The sequence below is a fragment of the Entelurus aequoreus genome, linkage group LG07 (genome assembly GCF_033978785.1).
Source record: "Entelurus aequoreus isolate RoL-2023_Sb linkage group LG07, RoL_Eaeq_v1.1, whole genome shotgun sequence".
NCBI classification, from domain to species: Eukaryota; Metazoa; Chordata; class Actinopteri; order Syngnathiformes; family Syngnathidae; genus Entelurus; species Entelurus aequoreus.
Genome location: NC_084737.1, coordinates 57,001,853 through 57,022,480, shown reverse-complemented (window position 1 = coordinate 57,022,480; position 20,628 = coordinate 57,001,853). Strand labels below are relative to the sequence as shown.

The 20,628-nt window shown below is 43.5% G+C and overlaps 1 protein-coding gene across 5 annotated transcripts in view; it reads right to left on the bottom strand.

The window, feature by feature from the left end:
- Positions 1 to 1,639: 1,639 nt before the first annotated feature.
- The window catches only part of stradb (STE20 related adaptor beta), a 42,048-nt gene continuing 23,059 nt past the window's right edge, over positions 1,640 to 20,628 (bottom strand). For 3 of the 5 annotated variants that reach the window (XM_062054070.1, XM_062054071.1, XM_062054068.1), the window contains 9 exons: positions 16,583 to 16,685; positions 16,385 to 16,506; positions 16,154 to 16,262; positions 15,955 to 16,078; positions 12,542 to 12,713; positions 12,352 to 12,456; positions 11,721 to 11,974; positions 11,585 to 11,627; positions 1,640 to 5,372 (listed from right to left, as the gene is read on the bottom strand). In XM_062054070.1, the coding sequence (XP_061910054.1) occupies positions 5,211 to 5,372; positions 11,585 to 11,627; positions 11,721 to 11,974; positions 12,352 to 12,456; positions 12,542 to 12,713; positions 15,955 to 16,078; positions 16,154 to 16,262; positions 16,385 to 16,506; positions 16,583 to 16,685 (1,194 nt within the window). In that variant the 3' untranslated portion in view covers positions 1,640 to 5,210. Of the gene's footprint in view, positions 5,373 to 11,584; positions 11,628 to 11,720; positions 11,975 to 12,351; positions 12,457 to 12,541; positions 12,714 to 15,954; positions 16,079 to 16,153; positions 16,263 to 16,384; positions 16,507 to 16,582; positions 16,686 to 18,294; positions 18,497 to 20,628 lie in introns of those variants that run through there. The other 2 variants (XM_062054072.1, XM_062054069.1) reach the window with 2 other exon arrangements.

Here is a 20,628-nt window from a genome sequence, read left to right as displayed (position 1 = left end):
CACACTCACCAGGTGGACAGGTCCCATGGTGGTGTTAAGGCAGAGGGTTAAAATTCTCTCTGATCCACCTGTAGGTAGTACTATTGCTCCTAGTAGAGTGTTCTTGATTGCAAAGCCAACTCCGTATTCTCTGGTTTCACCCAGAGGCTTCCCCTGCCAGAAGAAGGTGTAATCTCTTTCTCTCAGTGAGCCTGATTAGAGGAGTCGGGTTTCCTGAAGGGTAGAGATGTCTATTCGTCGCTTCAGGAGTTCGTTGTTAATGACTGCAGTCTTGCGGGCGTCGCTTATATCGAGCAGGTTGTCAGTTAGTCCGGGGGTCACGGTTCTGACGTTCCAGCATCCCAGACGTAGTGCTGGAGTCTTTGTTTTATTTGTTTTGCTTGGTGCGAGGTTTACAGTCCACTTGTCAGGAAGAGTCCCTTAGCTTCATGCACCCAATGAAGCAGGCAGGCTGTGGCGGAACAGCACCTAATTGGCTGGGGGCTGCCCAGCTTGAGGCGGGCGGTAGCTGTCCAGTAAGATGAAACATCTCTCCCACCGACGGAGGTAGCCCCTGGCGTCCATCCCTACGCCAAACGAGAAAGGGCTTATAACCGGTAACTGCTGACCTCCCGTGTTGTGCCTTCACTGCACAGTGAAGCTGCAGTTTCCTCTCCAGGGCACAAGAGGCCTGGGCAAGGTGTATGGAGATCCTGTGTTGCCCAAGCAACAGGGCCCCCCTCTCTGCCTTGCTGACGTTGTCCAAAGGATTGGAAAACCAATACATTTGGCGTCAGTTCGGCTGCAGGACATGCCAGAACAGGGCTTCACACACTGAACTACCTAACAGAGTCCAGGCCGGGTTTTCTGTTGGGGTTTGCTCACTTAGCCTTTTCCATTCCAGAGGATACCCACAAGGCAGTGGAAGGGGGTGGAGGGGGGGTTCTATTTAACCCATAGATGGGGCAGTGGTTGGCGGACGCCAGAGCGTGTCCACACACCGGTGGGCCTGCACGCCTCGCCTCTGGGGCCCACTGCTGCTCCGAGATCCCCTACAGTTTAGCCTGCGTCCGCAAAGACGCAGTTACCGTGCGTGGCCACGAGGAGGCACCACAGGAGTCTTGGTGATGGAGAGGCTTTGTACCAGCAGGAGGAGGCTTACGCACTCGGCTCCTCTTTTCACCCACCCAGGGGCTAGCTGGCGGCGATAGCTGTAAGCAGAGAGTAGCAAGCAGGGGCAGCATGCAGCATGCACTAACTACAAGCACTTCTGCCACAAATCTGACGCATCACACAGTGCGTGAGCACTCACACAAAAAAGTATTTAGTCAGCCACCCATTGACAATCAATAGGTGGCTGACTAAATATTTTTTTGCCCCACTATATATATATACACCGCTCTCCCACACACGCCTCACACGCTGTCTGTCATCTGCCTTGAACATGTACGTATATCTATATATATATCTATATATATATATATATATATATATATATATATATATATATATATATATATATATATATATACATACATAGATACATACATAGATACTGTATGTACAAACCCCAAAACCAGTGAAATTGGCACGTTGTGTAAATGGTAAATAAAAACAGAATACAATGATTTGCTAATCCTTTTCAACCTTTATTCAATTGAATATACTGCAAAGACAAGATACTTAACGTTTGAACTGGAAAACATTATTTTTTGCAAATATTAGGTCATTTGGAATTTGATGCCTGCAACATGTTTCAAAAAAGCTGGCACAAGTGGCAAAAAAGACTGAGAAAGAAAACCCTTATTTGGAAAATCCCACAGGTGATAAAAAGGTATAAAAGCAGCTTCCATGACATGCTCAGTCATTCACAAACAAGTATGGGGCGAGGGTCACCACTTTGTGAACAAATGTGAACAGTTTAAGAACAACATTTCTCAACGAGCTATTGCAAGGAATTTAGGGATTTCACCCTCTCTAAGGTCTGTAATATCATCAAAAGGTTCAGAGAATCTGCAGAAATCACTGCACGTAACATTGAATGCCCGTGACCTTGGATCCCTCAGGCGGTACTGCATCAAAAACCGACATCAGTGTGTAAAGGATATCACTACATGGGCTCAGGAACACTTCAGAAAACCACTGTCAGTAACTACAGTTGGTAGCTACATCTCTACTATGCAAAGTGAAAGCCATTTATCAACAACACCCAGAAACACTGCCGGCTTTGCTGGGCCCAAGCTCATCTAAGATGGACTGATGCAAAGTGTAAAAGCGTTCTGTGGTCTGACGAGTACACATTTCAAATTTTTCTTGGAAACTGTAGGCGCAAATTTCAAAAGCCAGCATCTGTGATGGTATAAGGGTGTATTAGTGCCCAAGACATGGGTAACTTACACATCTGTGAAGGCGCCATTAATGCTGAAAGGTACATACAGGTTTTGGAGCAACATATGTTGCCATCCAAGCAATGTCTTTTTCATGGACGCTCCTGCTTATTTCAACAAGACAATGCCAAGCCACATGTTACAACAGCGTGACTTCATAGTAAAAGAGTGCGGGTACTAGACTGGCCTGCCTGTAGTCCAGTCTCCCACTAAAAATGTGTGGCGGAGACCCCAGATTGTTGAACAACTTAAGCTGTACATCAAGCAAGAATGGGAAATAATTCCACCTGAAGAGCTTAAAAAACTGGTCTCCTCAGTACCCAAACGTTTACTGAGTGTTGTTAAAAGGAAAGGCCATGTAACACAGTGGTAAAAATGTCCCTGTGCCAACTTTTTTGCAATGTGTTGCTGCCATTAAATTCTAAGTTAATGATTATTTTGAAAACAAATATATTGTCTTTGCAGTCTATTCAATTGAATATAAGTTGAAAAGGCCCTGCGATGAGGTGGCGACTTGTCCAGGTTGTACCCCGCCTCCCGCCCGAATGCAGCTGAGATAGGCTCCAGCACCCCCTGTGACCCCAGAAGGGACAAGTGGTAGAAAATGGATGGATGGATGGCTTTGCAAATCATTGTATTCTGTTTTTATTTACGATTTACACAACTTGCCAACTTCACTGGTTTTGGGGTTTGTATATACAGTCGCGATCAAAAGTTTACATACACTTGTAAAGAACATAAGAACAAAGAACCTCCTCCAGAAGGTCTTATCCTTTGTCCATGGGATGTCAGATGAAACAAAAATTGAGCTGTTTGGCCACAATACCCAGCAATATGTTTGGAGGAGAAAAGGTGAGGCCTTTAATCCCAGGAACACTATGCCCACCGTCAAGCATGGTGGTGGTAGTATTGTGCTCTGGGCCTGTTTTGCTGCCAATGGAACTGGTCCTTTAAATGGGACAATGAAAAAGGAGTATTACCTCCAAATTCTTCAGGACAACCTAAAATCATCAGCCCGGAGGTTGGGTCTTGGGAGCAGTTGGGTGTTCCAACAGGACAATGACCCCAAACACAAGTCAAAAGTGGTAAAGGGATGGCTAAATCAGGCTAGAATTAAGGTTTTAGAATAGCCTTCCCAAAGTCCTGACTTAAACGTGTGGACAATGCTGAAGAAACAAGTCCATGTCAGAAAACCAACAAATGTAGCTGAACTGCAACCAATTTTGTCAAGAGGAGTGGTCAAAACTTCAACCAGAAGCTTGCCAGAAGCTTGTGGATGGCTACCAAAAGTGCCTTATTGCAGTGAAACTTGCCAAGGGACATGTAACCAAATATTAACATTGCTGTATGTATACTTTTGACCCAGCAGATTTGGTCACATTTTCAGTAGACCCATAATGAATTCATAAAAGAACCAAACTTCATGAATGTTTTTTGTGACCAACAAGTATGTGCTCCAATCACTCTATCACAAAAAAATAAGAGTTGTAGAAATTATTGGAAACTCAAGACAGCCATGACATGATGTTCTTTACAGGTGTATGTAAACTTTTGATTGCGACTGTATTTTGAACACAAACAGCAGCAGAAATTTCACACGCAACACAAACAAAACAAGTATTTGTGTTCATGACATGTGTGTTCATCCAAGTGACTTATTGCTGCGTAAATTATTCAATATACAAATAAGTATTTGAACCACTGCTCAATAATCAAGTTTACCCTTTTATAAAAATATGAATAGTACATCCTTTTTTATGGTTGCTTTACTTGAACAGAGGGACTATATAAACATTTAAATGAAAATAAAAGTTCTAAAATGCTTTTAGCTGTGGGAAATAAGTAACATAGTGACTAAGATTGTGACCCCACAGAGTGGTTACGTGTCCATGAAAGACAAAAGTAAGTCCTGTCCCTTTAAGAAAGTATTCCTGATCTCAACTCATTATGTATACACCTGTCACACAAACACTCTTGCATTCAAACCCTACACCACCACAGGCATGACCGAAGAGCTGACCTCAGGGACAGGATTGTAGACCTGCACTAAACTGGGATGAACTACAAGTTTTGACAATTAACACCTGAATGAGTCACACAAAGGGACAAGGAGAATGTGATGAGGTCACATGACAGGTGTTTGGCATCGAGTGGACTGGACGTCTTTGTTTGCAGAGAAATGTTGAATATGAATCCAACAACATTACTACTGTCAAACTTGAAGGTGCAAACATTCTGTTTTGTAACGTTTCTCTCATCAAAATCCCTATAACTACAAGAAACAGCTGATTTGTTTGCTGTTATGCACTAAACCCCCATTTGTATTAGAATCAAATACTTATTTTACTCAAATCCTAATGTATTTTTTTAATGTTATTTTCCTAATTCTCAGTTCCACACAATCGACCATAAAAATGATGTAATGTTCATATCTTTGTAGACTTACAAAATCCTAAAATACTTTGTTTTATGTTACTATAAGTCAGCAGAGTCATCATTGTTGCTCTAAATCTTGTTGTAACCCCCAGTACAATGACAATAAAGGTGAATCTGATTCTGACCAAACCAGTACAGACGCCCAGCAAGGTTTACTGGAAAACTTCACTAAATTTGGCTTTTTTTCACAAAGTCAAAATAAGGATCCCTACACAAATTCAATGGGTTCCTACCACTGCAAATATTATAAATTCATCATCATGAGATGATTACAGCATCTTCACAGTTACCTTGTAAATATATTTCTAATAAAAACGTAAAAAATATCAAAATAATCTTAAAGGCTCAGGGTAATGATCACAATAAAACTACAGGAGTTCAAACCTTCAATGCTTTTTCCTGTTGGGTTCAAGAGAAATCCCATGCCACCTCAGCACAGACACCCGGGGATGCAGTTTGAACATGGCAGGGGGGAGACGGGGGGCAGGACAAAGGCAGCCCCTCTGAGCTGGTGAGTGGCACCGCTGGGTACACAAGACTGAGGAAGGAGCCTCTGGTGTGCTTCTTCACCTGTCACAAACAGCTCAACTTAAAACTACAAGACATTTTTTTTTTTTTTTTAAATTCAGGAAAGTGGAACCTGTTAAACGATAGGGTGCTTTCAAATAGGTCACAGTACTAGATAGAAGGGTACTAAACACATCCGGTCCAATAAATAATGAATAAAAGTTCAACACATTCTAAACACAAAAGTACATATTTAACCACTTAAATTTTTTTTTTACCTTTTATGGAAGCTGAACTTAGAGCAATCGCCACTGATTTGAAAGCAGTAGTTAATTAATTGAACATTCAAACATGTTTTCTTAATGCCCCACTGGTGAGAAAGTGGTGGACTAATGATATTTATTTAATAAAACCTAATTTTAATTTAAAAACGCACATGGAGGCAGCTGAAAATTACTTTTAAAAATGAGTATAATCTCTGTTTGATTTAAAATTATATTTGACATGTAAAGTAAAAGCAAATGCCAGAAAAATATACACTTTTTTTATGTTGGAACAATTTGGCAACAGTGTGAATGTGAGTGTAAATGTTGTATGTCTATCTGTGTTGGCCCTGCGATGAGGTGGCGACCTGACCAAGGTGTACCTTGCCTTCCGACCCCTTAGGGGACAAGCGGGAGTAAAAATGGATGGATTTTGCTAATTCTTAGCACTTAAATCTGAGATATACCGTGATCAACTGTGATTGTTGGTCCAAAGGGAATGAAGATTATGGCAAAATGAGGGTAATAAGTAGTTTTTTCGGTCGTTCTGAGTTCTTTTTCTTACGTTTCTTGTGGCGTAGGGTGCTGGTCACTAAACACTGCATGAATGCAAATACATGTTTTCGTATTTGCATGTACGAAAACATGTGCAAACTTGATAGCACACGTAAAGTTAATCAACTGAAGTCCTGCAAAGTGTATTGCGTCTCTTAAGTGAGCAGTATAAGGCGTGTTATTCATTTTGCATCCCTGTCTTCATTAATATGCAAAATAAATGCTAATCATCAAAATGCCTACAATACTGGGAGGAGAAGATGCAAATTAATATACAGTAATTACTTAACACGCGCAATGAGATTTATCAACATATATCACTGTTTTGTGAGCACTTTTTTGCATTTTTTTAGTAACTGTGCAAACTGACAGTTCCACATAAGGCTGCAGGATCAGTGCTTGTGCTGCACAGACAGACGAGAATCCTTTGTCCTAAGTGTGTGTATCAACATATTTGGATGGTCAGAAATTAAAAATATTAGACATTGTCTATTCAGCAACATAATTGTGTCATTTTATAGCTGTTAGAGGATTTAAGAGGTTGATTAAAACAAATTAAATTGATGCATATGGTATTATTTTTAATGATGTTCGTTTTTTTCCCACATAGAATATATATGATCAAAATATTGCTTATATGAAAAAACTATTCTTGAAGTATGCATTTTTTTTTATTGTGCAGAGTAAATGCAGCCTCTCTCCCATGCACCTTCAGTAGTAAAAAAAGAAAAGAAAAGAAAAAAAAGTGGTGTCGATGTAGATGCACTGCACGACTGCTTCTAAAATGCCCATAAAAAGTTGTAAATGTCTCCTGCGTGTTTGAAAACATAGCATAATGCCACAGGAAGGTAGGAGCAAGATAACATGAATGTGCAGTAAATGAGAGAGTCTCCGCGGTGATGCCCATATAGTACACGCACAATCTTCATTTAAATAAGGCAGTCTGCACCACCTAATTGCAAACGCAGTGTTAGTAGATCAAACGCACCACGCCCACTAAAAGTACACGCTATTTTTTAGATTGCTCACGCTGTTTAGTGCATGGTATTTGAATCTAAGTATAACAGGCCCATACTGTAGCTAACAAACAAATTACTGTATATGAAGAAGGCAATGAAGTGCTGCAGCATGATGGAGCAGCGTGTACACATGATTCCCCCTTCACATTTCTGACTGCCCCCTCATATATGCCTGCCTAGAACTGGCCCTGGTGTGCATGCATGAACATTGGGTCAGTTAAGTAAACAACAAGCTAAAGATGATAAATACTAGGAGAACTTGTCTATGTTGTGTGTTATAAAACTAGATAAAAAAAAAACTTAAATGCTGCACTCTAATCTAATCTTATAACACACAATGTACAAGATTAATGTATACTGCTAGGATGCCATCAGCAGGCGAGTCATCGATCGTGACATCTATACAACTGTAAGTAAAGGATAATTATACCGTATTACTTCTTTACAAAAAGTAATTTTCTCTGCCTCAAGGAATGGTTTATTTAAAGGCCTACTGAAACCCACTACTACCGACCGTGCAGTCTGATAGTTTATATATCAATGATGAAATCTTAACATTGCAACACATGCCAATACGGCCGGGTTAACTTATAAAGTGCAATTTTAAATTTCCCGCGAAACTTCCGGTTGGAAACGTCTATGTATGATGACGTATGTGTGTGACGTCAATCGTTGAAACGGAAGTATTCGGACACCATTGTATCCAATACAAAAAGCTCTGTTTTCATCGCAAAATTCCACAGTATTCTGGACATCTGTGTTGGTGAATCTTTTGCAATTTGTTTAATGAACAATGGAGACTGCAAAGAAGAAAGCTTTAGGTGGGATCGGTGTATTAGCGGCTGGCTGCAGCAACACAACCAGGAGGACTTTGACTTGGATAGCAGACGCGCTATCCGACACTAGCCTTCGACCGCGTCGATGATCGGGTGAAGTCCTTCTTCGCTCCGTCGATCGCTGGAACGCAGGTGAGCACGGGTGTTGATGAGCAGATGAGGGCTGGCTGGCGTAGGTGGATAGCTAATGTTTTTAGCATAGTTCTGTGAGGTCCCGTAGCTAAGTTAGCTTCAATGGCGTCGTTAGCAACAGCATTGTTAAGCTTCGGCAGGCTGGAAAGCATTAACCGTGTAGTTATAGGTCCATGGTTTAATAGTATTGTTGATTTTCTGTCTATCCTTTCAGTCAGGGGATTATTTCTTTTGTTTCTATCTGCAGTTAAGCCCGATGCTATCACGTTAGCTCCGTAGCTAAAGTGCTTCGCCGATGTATTGTCGTGGAGATAAAAGTCACTGTGAATGTCCATTTCGCGTTCTCGACTCTCATTTTCAAGAGGATATAGTATCTGAGGTGGTTTAAAATACAAATCCGTGATCCACAATAGAAAAAGGAGAAAGTGTGGAATCCAATGAGCCCTTGTACCGAAGTTACGATCAGAGCGAAAAAAGATACGTCCTGCACTGCACACTAGTCCTTCACTCTCACGTCCCTCATCCGCAAATCTTTCATCCTCCCTCAAATTAATGGGGTTTCGTCGCTTTCTCGGTCCGAATCGCTCTCGCTGTGATATCAGTGATACCAATCCGATACCGGTACTTTGTGCAAATATACCTAAAATTCAAAGAGTATTGTATTTCAAGTGTTGCTCCTATTGGGGAATAATCTTCAAATGATATCAAATCAAAGGGAGAAACAAATAATTGCGTTATTCTGCACTGAATGTGGTGTCTCCAAATAATGTGTACTGTGTAAAAAAATCTGGATGACTTTGTACCAAACAGAGTTCAGTACCAAAAAAATAGATTACCAATACACGTACTATTACACCTAGGGCTGGGCGATTATATGATTCTAATCGCTGATCATATTTAATTTCAGTTCAATCACAGTGATCAGCTGTTTGCATATTACCTCGATCAAACATGGCGGAAATGTCTCGTACAGTAGTTTTTCCTATGGTTCACAATTATTAAAAAATACTTTTTTTTTTAATGCACTCTAACTTGTAAATAAATTCCGCTTACAGCGCAGCCAATGGGAGGTCCTCTATTTCGCCCATAAAATGTAATAAATAACCATTCAAAAGTCTCAAACAATACTCCATTTACATTGTGATTTGGAATATTAACCAAGTGTTAGTGATATTATTATTAACGCTAACGCAGACAAACTGTTTATAGCTGTGCGGTGATCACAAACCTGTGTTCAATTTCAACATGATCGACTGGCGAGGTGTTTCCTCGCTTCCTTGCTCCCTGGGAGTTTATTGTAGATCATAAATCTTGCATCTCACCTGGACAGAAGAAGTCTGAGGACGTATTCTGACGAGTTGGTACACTTTGACAGCCATTTAGGACTCAGAAATGGCAAAAACTACACGAAAAGACGCTTGTAAGGGGCGGTATGGCGTAGTGGGTAGAGCGGCCGTGCCCGCCTCTTGACATCCAAATCACTGCCGTTGTGTCCTTGGGCAGGACACTTCACCCTTTCCCCCGGTGCCGCTCACACTGGTGAATGAATGATAGGTGGTGGTCGGAGGGGCCGTAGGCGCAAACTGACAGCCTCGCTTCCGTCAGTCTACTCCAGGGCAGCTGTGGCTACAAATGTAGCTTACCACCACCAGGTGTGAATGAATGATGGGTTCCCACTTCTCTGTGAGCGCTTTGAGTATCTAATAATAGAAAAGCACGATATAAAATCTAATCCATTATTATTATTATTATTAATATTGTTTCCACTGACCCTCCACCACATTTCTTTGTGAGGATTATGGTCATTCTTCATCTAAATGGGAATATATAAACATCCAAGCAGTCAGCATCCTATTGACAGCAGACCTTGCACAGTAAATGATGTCTCATAAAGTCTGCAGTGAGCAGTAATCAGTTAGGAATAAAAAAAAGCAAATGTAATGCGTTTTTTAAATTAATGATATCAATGATATGCTTAAAATGATCAAAATACAGGTAAGTGAATATTAAATGTTATTATAAATGTGCCCGTTACATTACATATATACTTACATCATGTACATAAAATCTCAATGGAGGTGTTTGGATGTTTTTTTAAGGGCTTTATAGGCGGAATAGCGCGGCTCCCATTGGCTCTATTGTAAAAGGACTTTTGATCGCATTCATTTAATATTTCGAATGCAAAAAAAACCCATCCATGGTCATGTCTCTCATAATGATTGGGAACAATAGGCAAAATTCCCCAAAAAGTGCAGTTCCCCTTTAACATTAGGGATGCTTGGGATAATCCTGCACGGAACAATCCGCCTTTATTGACCATTTTCCTGTGTGTGTGTCTATGAATGCGTTAGTGTACGTGTGACCATCCCTGTCCTGCGTCGTGAAAGTCAAGCTCCTTGTGACATAATTAATGTCCGATCAGCATAGTGCTTCTTCCCCCTTACTCAGCTGGAAGTGGAGTCCAGAAGAATAAAACAAATATGGCTAACACTAGCATAGAAGCTGAATTGAGAAGGAGCAACCTACTGTGGTGCGCAGTATTCCTGCCCTCAACGCGGACTCGCAGGCATGCACAGAATGTCTTTGTAACTTAACTACTGAACACGCCTACTAAAATAATCAGCAAAAAAAATTTTTTTGTATCTAAATATTTCAGAATCAGAATATGTGATTGCTCTAAATTTAACTCTTCTGATATAACATGCACTAAAAAAACTCCGCAGACACTTTTTGCTTAAATAATTTTTGAGTTTGTAGATAAAAACATTTTGTTCGTAAAATAATCATTCAAATGTTTTATGTTAAATTCAAACTGCACTTTAATGTATTTTAATTAATTATAAACTACAGTACGAGTTTTAAAAAACTCCACAATCTGGGTCACTGCTTGCCATTTTCCAAACGACTGGTGAGAAGCAAGTAGTCAAAGAATACAAATAATAATTCACATTTAAAAGTTTTTTTTAATAAATGTGAATGAAGTTTGTGATGACAAGCAAAATAACTAACATAAATAAGATAAATTTGAGAAGGAAAAAAACCTGTTCTCTTTACTCACGCAAAACATATCGAAAAAGAAGCAAAACCATGGCCCGAATACCATACCGGATCGTAGAAAGGGTATTTGGTACAATCCTGCACGGGACAATTTGCCAATTTGCCTTCAATAAAAAAATCAATTGTGATATTTATTGAGATCGGATGATATGAAAATATTAATCGTGATAATTTTTTTGCCTCTCCACCCAGCCCCAATAACACACCTAATTACAATTATACTGCATTTGCTATATGCTTTGAGTTCTTTTGAACAAAGTCCAATTCAAACATGAGTACATAATTTGGAGGATTTAAAAAAAGAGTTGGAAGATGGTACAGTATTGCTTTTTACTACTTAATTGCAGCAATACATGCTGAGAAAGACACTGCAGGATTGTGAAGCAAGCTCAGCAGTTTAAATACAGACTGACCTGCTTGAAAAAGGCGTGGGTCAACAAAGCAGAGGCAGACGGTCTGCAAAGAGAAAAAAAATTAGGTGAATCTGTGTTGGTAACTTATGAGAGAAGAGAACAGATGTCTTGTCCACTGTCAGTGAAAGAGGAAAACCTGCGGTCAGGCTGCTGCTGTAGACACAGTTGCACCAAACTGTGCAGAGTGGCCGAGTGGTTCTTGGGCGCGGGGCTCTGAAGGACGTCTGTGGCAAGCGGCGGTGCACTGGTGCTATGCGTGGCGCTCCCGGTAGCAGAGCTCTCTCCCATGCCGGAGTCCAGCCCTGACCGGGACACTTTCTGTTTGCTGAGTGGAAAGGGCGCCGTGTCTGGCAGGCAGGGGTGTAAGCCACGTAGCTTGAGAAGCAGCGTCTAAACCCGACACATTAGGGCTGTTACAAGTTAGAATGTTACTATTAAATATTTTTTAAAATTATTCCTGACATTTGCTTGTTTCCAACTCTTGGCTTGTTTTCCAAATTTTTTGGTTGACTTGTCTTCTGTTTTCCTCATCCCAGTTTTTTTTAGCTTTAGCTTTTTTAGTGTTTATTAATATTGAGCAATTACTATAGCAACACAAACACAACCCAGCAGCCCCCAGCAGCCTTCTCTTTTAAAAGGTTAAGCTTCCTTTACAAGTACTCCCCATCACATACTTCACTCTTAGCAAATTTGTAATTGTCTTTGGATTTGATTGCTTTTCCTACACAGGGACATGTCTCCCGGTCTATGCTGTATCATATCATTACCTGAGTAGGGACCATGTCCTGAAAAGGCACCCTTCCGCTCACTAATTCACAGGCGGCAATACCCAAACTGTAGATATCGGACTTCACTCCGTAACCACGAAGGTCCTGCCGAGTGAGAAAGAATGCACAGTAATTATAGAACGTTCCGCAAAAGGAGGTCGTCCTTTCACTTGGAACAGCAAAAACTGACCTGTTGCAGTAGTTCAGGGCTGAGCCAAGGCAGCAGGGCGGGGCTGTGATGAGGCATGTCGAACACCATCCTCATCCGCTTCCCATCACGCATCATACTGTAAACACTGTGGAGCCCTGACAGGTAGACACGCCCCTCTTCTGACAGCAGGATATGACTGGCTTTTACACCCCTGATGTAGCAACAATCATACAATTATACCAGCTCTACTAGACAGATAAGGCTACATAAGTTATGTAGCACAATATAAAATGACAAAATACATTTATATCTGGTAGGCATGTTCGGTATACCAAACTAACATAATACTAACAATTTAGTACTGACAAGATACTAAAAAGTACTTTTTTTCATGCAAATAATGTTTGTGCTGTGGTAACATGGTGGCAGAATGAGCAACTTTACTCGTTGATAAAAAGGGTGCACGTAGCGCAATATAGAAGTATTTTGGCTGTCGCCCAATTGGCAAAACAAGCATTCAAACCTGCCCAATGACTTTAAAAATGTTAAAACGTGGTTGACCAGATCCCATGTTATGCACATTGACATAGATATGTACACTGCTCAAAAAAATTAAAGGAACAGTTTTTTATCAGGTTATGGCATGAATTCAATTGCACTTTTCTGATAAGGTTTTGGTCAGGTACGTGGCAGAGGGGGTTGTTAATCAGTTTCAGCTGCATTGGTGTTGATGGAATTATCAACAAGTGCACTAGAGGGGCAACAACGAGATGGACCCCAAAACAGGACTGGTTTTGCAGGTGGAGGCCATTTCAAGTTCCTCTCTCTTGATCTTTTTTAACTGTTTTTCCACAAGTGTTGGCTTTAGCTAGAGTCATTATCACGACTGGGAGCATGAGGCGATTTCTTAACCCTCCTGAAGTTGCGCAGATTGTCCTCCAGGATGGCACATCCATGCGTGCTGTTGCAAGAAGATTTGATGTGTCTCCCAGTACAATCTCCAGAGCATGGAGGAGATTCCAGGAGACAGGCAGTTACTCTAGGAGAGCTGGACAGGGCCGTAGACGGTCCTCATCCCATCAGCAGGACCGATATCTGCTGCTTTGTGCAAGGAGGAACAGGATGAGCACTGCCCGAGCCCTACAGAATGACCTCCAGCAGGCTACTGGTGTGAATGTCTCTGCCCAAACAGTCAGAAACAGACTTCACGAGGGTGGCCTCAGGGCACGACGTCCTGTAGTGTGCTCTGAGAACCGTGGAACTCGATTGGCATTTGCCATAGAACACCAGAATTGGCAAGTCCGCCACTGGCGCCCTGTGCTTTTCACAGATGAGAGCAGGTTTACCCTGAGCACCTGCAATAGACGTGAAAGGGTCTGGAGAAGCCAAGGAGAGCGCTATGCTGCCTGCAACATCATTCAGCATGACCCGTTCAGTGGTGGGTCAGTGATGGTCTGAGGAGGCATTTCCATGGAGGGACGAACAGACCTCTACAGGCTAGTGAACGGCAGTCTGACTGCCATTAGGTATCGGGATGAAATCCTTGCACCCATGGTCAGACCCTACGCTGGTGCAGTAGGTCCTGGGTTCCTCCTGGTCCACGACAATGCCCGGCCTCATGTGGCAAGAGTATGCAGACGGTATCTGGAGGATGAAGGAATTGACACAATTGAATGGCCCTCACCATCACCTGATCTAAACCCGATAGAACACGTCTGGGACATAATGTTTCGGTCCATCAGACGCCGCCAGGTTGCTCCTCAGACTTTACAGGAGCTCACTGATGCCCTTAGACAGATCTGGGAGGACATCCCACAAGACACCATCCGTCGTCTCATTAGGAGCATGCCGCGACGTTGTCGAGCATGCATACAAGCACATGGGGGCCACACAAGATATTGAAAATAATTTTGAGTTGCAGAAATTGAATTAAAGCAAAATGGACGAGTCTGCCACATAATTTCACTTTGATTTTTGGGGTGCCTATATACTGAGCCCTCTGTAGGCTGAAAACGTGTATTTCCATCAAAAGATGTGGCATCCTTTTGTTCTTGAGACATTAAACTGTCCATATCAGTATAGATATCCGACATTTTTTTTTCCACCATTGAAATCTGATGTGTTTTCAAAGTGTTCCTTTAATTTTTTTGAGCAGTGTAGATATTAAAGTTCGATGATTTGGTAAAATTGCAAACAGCTAAAATTATGTACAAAGCAAACTATAACCTGCTACCAAAGAATGTACAACAATTCTTCTCAACTGAAGAGGAGAAATATAACCATAGAGGAAAATCTAATTCAAAACATTTGTATGCATGTACAACACTTAGAACCTTTAGCATATCAGTGCGTGGAATTAAATTATGGAATGGATTAAGTAAATAAGTTAAACATTGTACTGATATGATCCAGTTTAAGAGGTTGTTCAAATTAATAGTGCTTACAAAGTACAAAGAAGACGAATTATGAGAAACACTTTCAACCTTATTGAAAATAAGATATTCTTCATCGCAGTATGTAAATAATGACTGACTTAATTTATATATTACAAAACTGTTGTATTACTCATTCACGGATGTCATTTTACTATAAAAATGGACATGATGTAAAGTGAAATTATATGAAATTGTGTGATGTACTATGCTGTAAGTGTGTACATGTTCGAAACAAACTAAAGAAAGAAAGACTAGACAGACACCGAATTTAACTGGTTGGCCCGTTGCCAATTATTAGCATATTACAGAGTCAAGACATCCCCGTAAATTAATGCAAGTGAATAGGATGAATTTCATAAGTTTGTATTTGGAGTGCACTGTTATTTAGAAAAAGATAAGTTGTCTATTAATTTGAAAGCCATTTAATGTTATTTTTCATGCTGATCTAAAAGTGTTTGAGTGCAATAAGAAAATTCTAGTATGTTTATGTTGGAATCGGAATTGTAAAAATGTTATCAATTCCCACCCATCCTTATAGACTACAGTTCAATCTAAATACTTTTTTTTTTTTTAAAAAGATACCATTTAGTTATCGGTAAGCAGGAAGTTTTCTGTATCGGTATCGGCTTCAAAAAATATTTATTGAACATCCTTAATAAATGACATTAAATCTGAAAATGTACAGCATACAAGATACTGTGTAGCATACAAAAACTTGCGTTTTTTCTTTGTACCAAAAACTGATCAGGAATACACCCCAACCTTCAGTGTCATTGTTCATTTGCACAATTAGATAATATAGAGGTTGAATTGCTTTTGCATCACAAATCAAACTGCGCTAGACATCGAGTTCTAACTATACAACCTGCAGATGTGTAACTGCTCATACCTGATGAATTGAATTTAAAAAGGGGGAATTCAATTGAGTCAGTGTGAAAGGCCGAACCACCCCAAATAAAATAGGTCACAGAAAAGGTTAGTACTTTGTATCAGATAAGAGAAAAAACAACACACTACCTGTGAACGTAGCCCATACGGTGCAGGTACTCCAATGCTTGCAGCACACCATAAAGCAGGTATGCTATAAGGGACTCACTCATTCCATCAGGGAAATGGGTTCTGAGTAGGGAGTGCGCAGAACCTGTGAGCCATGGATCAGGAAGTTCAAACCACAGTTGGGAGTCTGTGAGGGCTTTTTGGAATGTGTTTTACTGACCATAGGCCATGAGCGGCGTGAGGACCCACAGCTGGCAGCAAGAGCTAAAGACAAGTCGGGATGTCAGAAGGTTTGGATGACGGAACCTTCGAGACAGAAGAACCTCATTCTGGGGGGTAGCAGGGATGCAAGTGACTTTCACAAACTATGATGGCTGTTAAGAATCCAGAATGTTCTTTGGGACCAACTATGTATCTACTAAGCCCTAACTAACAATAGAGTGATGCTCACCATGAGCTGCAGAAGCTCCTCCTCTGTGACCTCATCCAGGTTGGTTTGTTTGACCGCCACCAGCTGGCCGGTTGGGGTATGGCGCGCCATGTGCACCTGGCTCAGGTTGTTGAAGCCCCGCCCTGACAGAGAGAGGATAGACACACCTTGACATCACAAGCTTTCAATATGATATTGCAAGAGTTAAGGTTCTCTCACCAAGTTCAGTTAGAAACTGGTAGTGGGCGGGTACTGCCGACAAAGCCGCACTGCTGTCACCGCCCCCCATTGTCTGCCCTTCATGGTCACACAAAGAGACCTGCTGTGGAAAACAAGACATAATTCCCATTATTGTTCATACTACATTGAATCCGACTTTGAAAAATACCATGATATTAATGGGTTCTACATGTAAAGCGACTTTGGGTACTTAGAAAAGCGCTATATAAATCCCAGGTATTATTATTATCATTATTATTATTATTATTAACATGATGAAAGTTACAAGTACCACTGATTTCCCCGAGATGCGTAATGGCTGCCGTAGTGGAGCCTATACGTTTCTATTCTGGTCAATGTGTCACACCGCCGGTGTGTGGAAATCCGGGATGGTAGATGTTTAGAAGCTGCGCGTGTTTGATCATTGGCACCCGCCCTCTTTCTGGTTCAAACAGGAAATGCCCCTATAATGCACGTGCACGGAGAAAAAGGATGCCATGTTGCAAGATCGGTGTTTGGAGTGATTTATGGTCTCGCTGGCCACTGCATCTGTTTTTTAATCCTTTCGTTCACAAAAATATCTCCTGTGGGTGGGCATGCGCTGCAGGTGGAAGAGACACGAAAAATGAAAGCCCATTAAATCCAACATTTCCTCCTGTCAATGGGAAATGTTTTACAAAGTTCAACATCCAATTGTGAAAAATATAGACATTTGTTCTCTCAAACCAATACTGATAACATATAGCCGCCGCCGTTGGTGGTGTTCTGTAGTCTTTTGTTTAAAAAAAAAAAGTGTAACATTGAACCGGTGACATAGTAGCTTCAAGTCTGCGCCCCTTGGACTGGCTGAAACCAAAATTAAAACCGTTTGGCCATTTACTTGTGACATTAGCTACAGTCACACTGCAGGTATGATGCCCAATTAAAATTGTTACTAAATTTTTACCCCAAAAATATGCAACTTCTATGCATGTCTAATGTGAACGGAATGAGTCTGTGAACTGATGGACTTACGCACAAAGAAATGACATCAAATGTGGGGCACTGTGTTTACGGAAATTAACATGGCCCTAATTTGTGTTGTCAGTCCTGGCAAATTTATGGTAATTTCAAGGAATTTGTGCAACCAGGGTCAATAATTCTTATTTACGTAGGAGATTAAAGGGTCTGTCTGAAACATTTACACAGATGCCTAGAGGGCGCCAATTTACTAATGTAATATACACAGTATATTCCTGTCATGTCTGTGTTCATGTTTTTGTTTGGCCATGTGCTGTTTTGTTTTTTGGACACTTCCTTAGTTCCTGGTTTCACTTCCTGGTTTTGTTTTGTTTCCATGGTTACTCATTAGTTTCACCTGTTCCACGTTTGGACTCACACACTCCTGTCTCACGTTTTCACATTGTCATGTCACGCACCTGTTCACAGTTAGTCACGCACCTGTTTTCACTTATCATGTCACTATATAGGCTTTTCTGTTTCTGTTGTTCGTCCTGGCGACATCACCCATTCATGCCATGTCCACAGTTCCTTGTCACGTTAGTTCTTGTTTCATCTCTTGTCACGTAAGTTTTTGTTTGTTTAATGTTCATAGTTCTCCGCCATTGTGCGCGCCCTTTGTTTTCCTAGTCAAGTTTTTTACCTCCTCTGTGAGCGCCTTTTGTTTGTACCTTTTGTTTGAGTTTATAGTTATAATTAAACTATGTCTTTACCTGCACGCCACGTCCGTTCCATTTCTTTTGCACCACGGGAGAGCAAACCACGCCAAAGACCGAGTCATGACAGATGTCGCCAGCCCGAGAGCTCTCCCGCAAAAAAATGGGACAATTTTGACGAGGTAACGTGGGAGGTCCTGCGCGCCATGGAAGCCGAGACACTCCGCCATTCCCCCATGGAGCGCAGGGATCTCATGTGGGGTCCGACCGGCAAACTGGTGCCGATCAGCTCCCTTTGGTCCGAGGATGGCGCTGCGTCACCGCAGTCCCGGAAGCGCCGCTCCCAACGAAGGACGTCAGGGAGGGCTTCCACAAGCATTGGAAAGGACGCATCGTTCCCGCAAGCTCCTCCCCCTCCGGGCGGAAACGAGCTGCAGCCAGCCCGGCTTCCCCAGGACGACGTCACGCCGCTGCCAGTGGGTGACGTCATGGATTTTTTTCCCCTGAACTCTTTTTCTTGTCAGCCACATCCAACCAAAGACTCTAAATCCATGATTAAATATTACCAAGACATGTTTTTAGAAATCAGATCCTGTCAATCACAGTCACCCAATTTTCATGCCCCGCCCCCCAGGACTCATGCCACGCCCAAGTCAGAATTTTTTTTTTCACCCACAAAAGCCCAGGTGGGGGGGAACGAAAGACCTTTTGGACAATTTAGAGGGGAGGATTCTGCCCTCCTCCTGAACCCCCTCCGCCCACCCCAAAAGACGGTTCCAGACCGCGGGGAGCGCGTCTGGGATCCGCTCCTTGAGGGGGGGGCTAGGGCTGGGAATTGTTCAGGTGGGGTGGGTCAGCATCGTCACGCCAAGCCACAGCCTCCAGCACGACCACCACCACCTGTCTTTCGACCTGCCAAGCCACAGCCACCAGCACGACCCCCACCACCTGTCTTTCGACCTGCCAAGCCACAGCCACCAGCACGACCCCCACCACCAGTCTTTCGTCACGCCAAGCCACAGCCACCAGCACGACCACCACCACCAGTTTTTCGACCATGCCAAGATCCACCTGCTCCACGCCCAGCTCCACGCCAAGCGCCACCAGTACCTGCTCCACGCCAAGCGCCACCAGTACCTGCTCCACGCCAAGCGCCGCCAGTACCTGCTCCACGCCAAGCGCCGCCAGTACCTGCTCCACGCCAAGCGCCGCCAGTACCTGCTCCACGCCAAGCGCCGCCAGTACCTGCTCCACGCCCAGTCGCAGCTTCACGACGCCAAGTGCCGCCAGTGGCTGCCCCACGCCGCCAAGTGCCGCCAGTGGCTTCCCCACGCCGCCAAGTGCCGCCAGTGGCTTCCCCACGCCGCCAAGTGCCGCCCGTGGCTTCCCCACGCCGCCAAGTGCCGCCCGTGGCTTCCCCACGCCGCCAAGTGCCGCCCGTGGCTTCCCCACGCCGCCAAGTGCCGCCCGTGGCTTCCCCACGCCGCCAAGTGCCGCCCGTGGCTTCCCCACGCCGCCAAGTGCCGCCCGTGGCTGCCCCACGCCGCCAAGTGCCGCCCGTGGCTGCCCCACGCCGCCAAGTGCCGCCCGTGGCTGCCCCACGCCGCCAAGTGCCGCCCGTGGCTGCCCCACGCCAAGACCAAAGCCAAGACCAAGACCCGCCAAGTGACCAAGACCAAGAACCGCCAAGTGACCAAGACCCACCAAGTGACCAAGACCAAGAACCGCCAAGTGACCAAGAACCGCCAAGTGACCAAGAACCGCCAAGTGACCTAGACCGAGACCCGCCAAGTGACCAAGACCAAGACCCGCCAAGTGACCCAAACCAAGACCAAGTCCAAGCACCGCCACACCAAGACCAAGTCCAAGACCAACTACGCCAAGACCAAGACCAACCACGCCAAGTCCAAGACCAAGACCAAGTCCAAGACCAAGACCCAGACCCTCGCCAAGACCAAGACCAAGACCCACGCCAAGACCAAGACCCTCGTCAAGACCCGCCACGCCAAGCTTCGCCGCCTGACGCACCACGCCAAGCTTCGCTGCCTGCCACGACAACGCGCCAAGCTTCGCTGCCTGCCACGACAACGCGCCCACCTCCTCGTCGGCCAAGGATGTGGCCATTCCATGGGCGTCCGCCACGCCAGGTGCGCCGACCTCCTCGTCTGCCACGAATGTGGCCATTCCCAGGTCGCCCACCTCGTCAGGTTCAGCGGCGGTCTACCCGCCGCCGCCACCTGACTCTGCCCCGGTGGATTCGGGGACACCTGGTCTGGCGACCCACCGCCATGTCCCCCTCCCTCCCTCCCATGACTCTTGATCCTGTTTTTTGTTTTTGGCCATCTGGGATCTGTCCGTAAGGGGGGGGTTCTGTCATGTCTGTGTTCATGT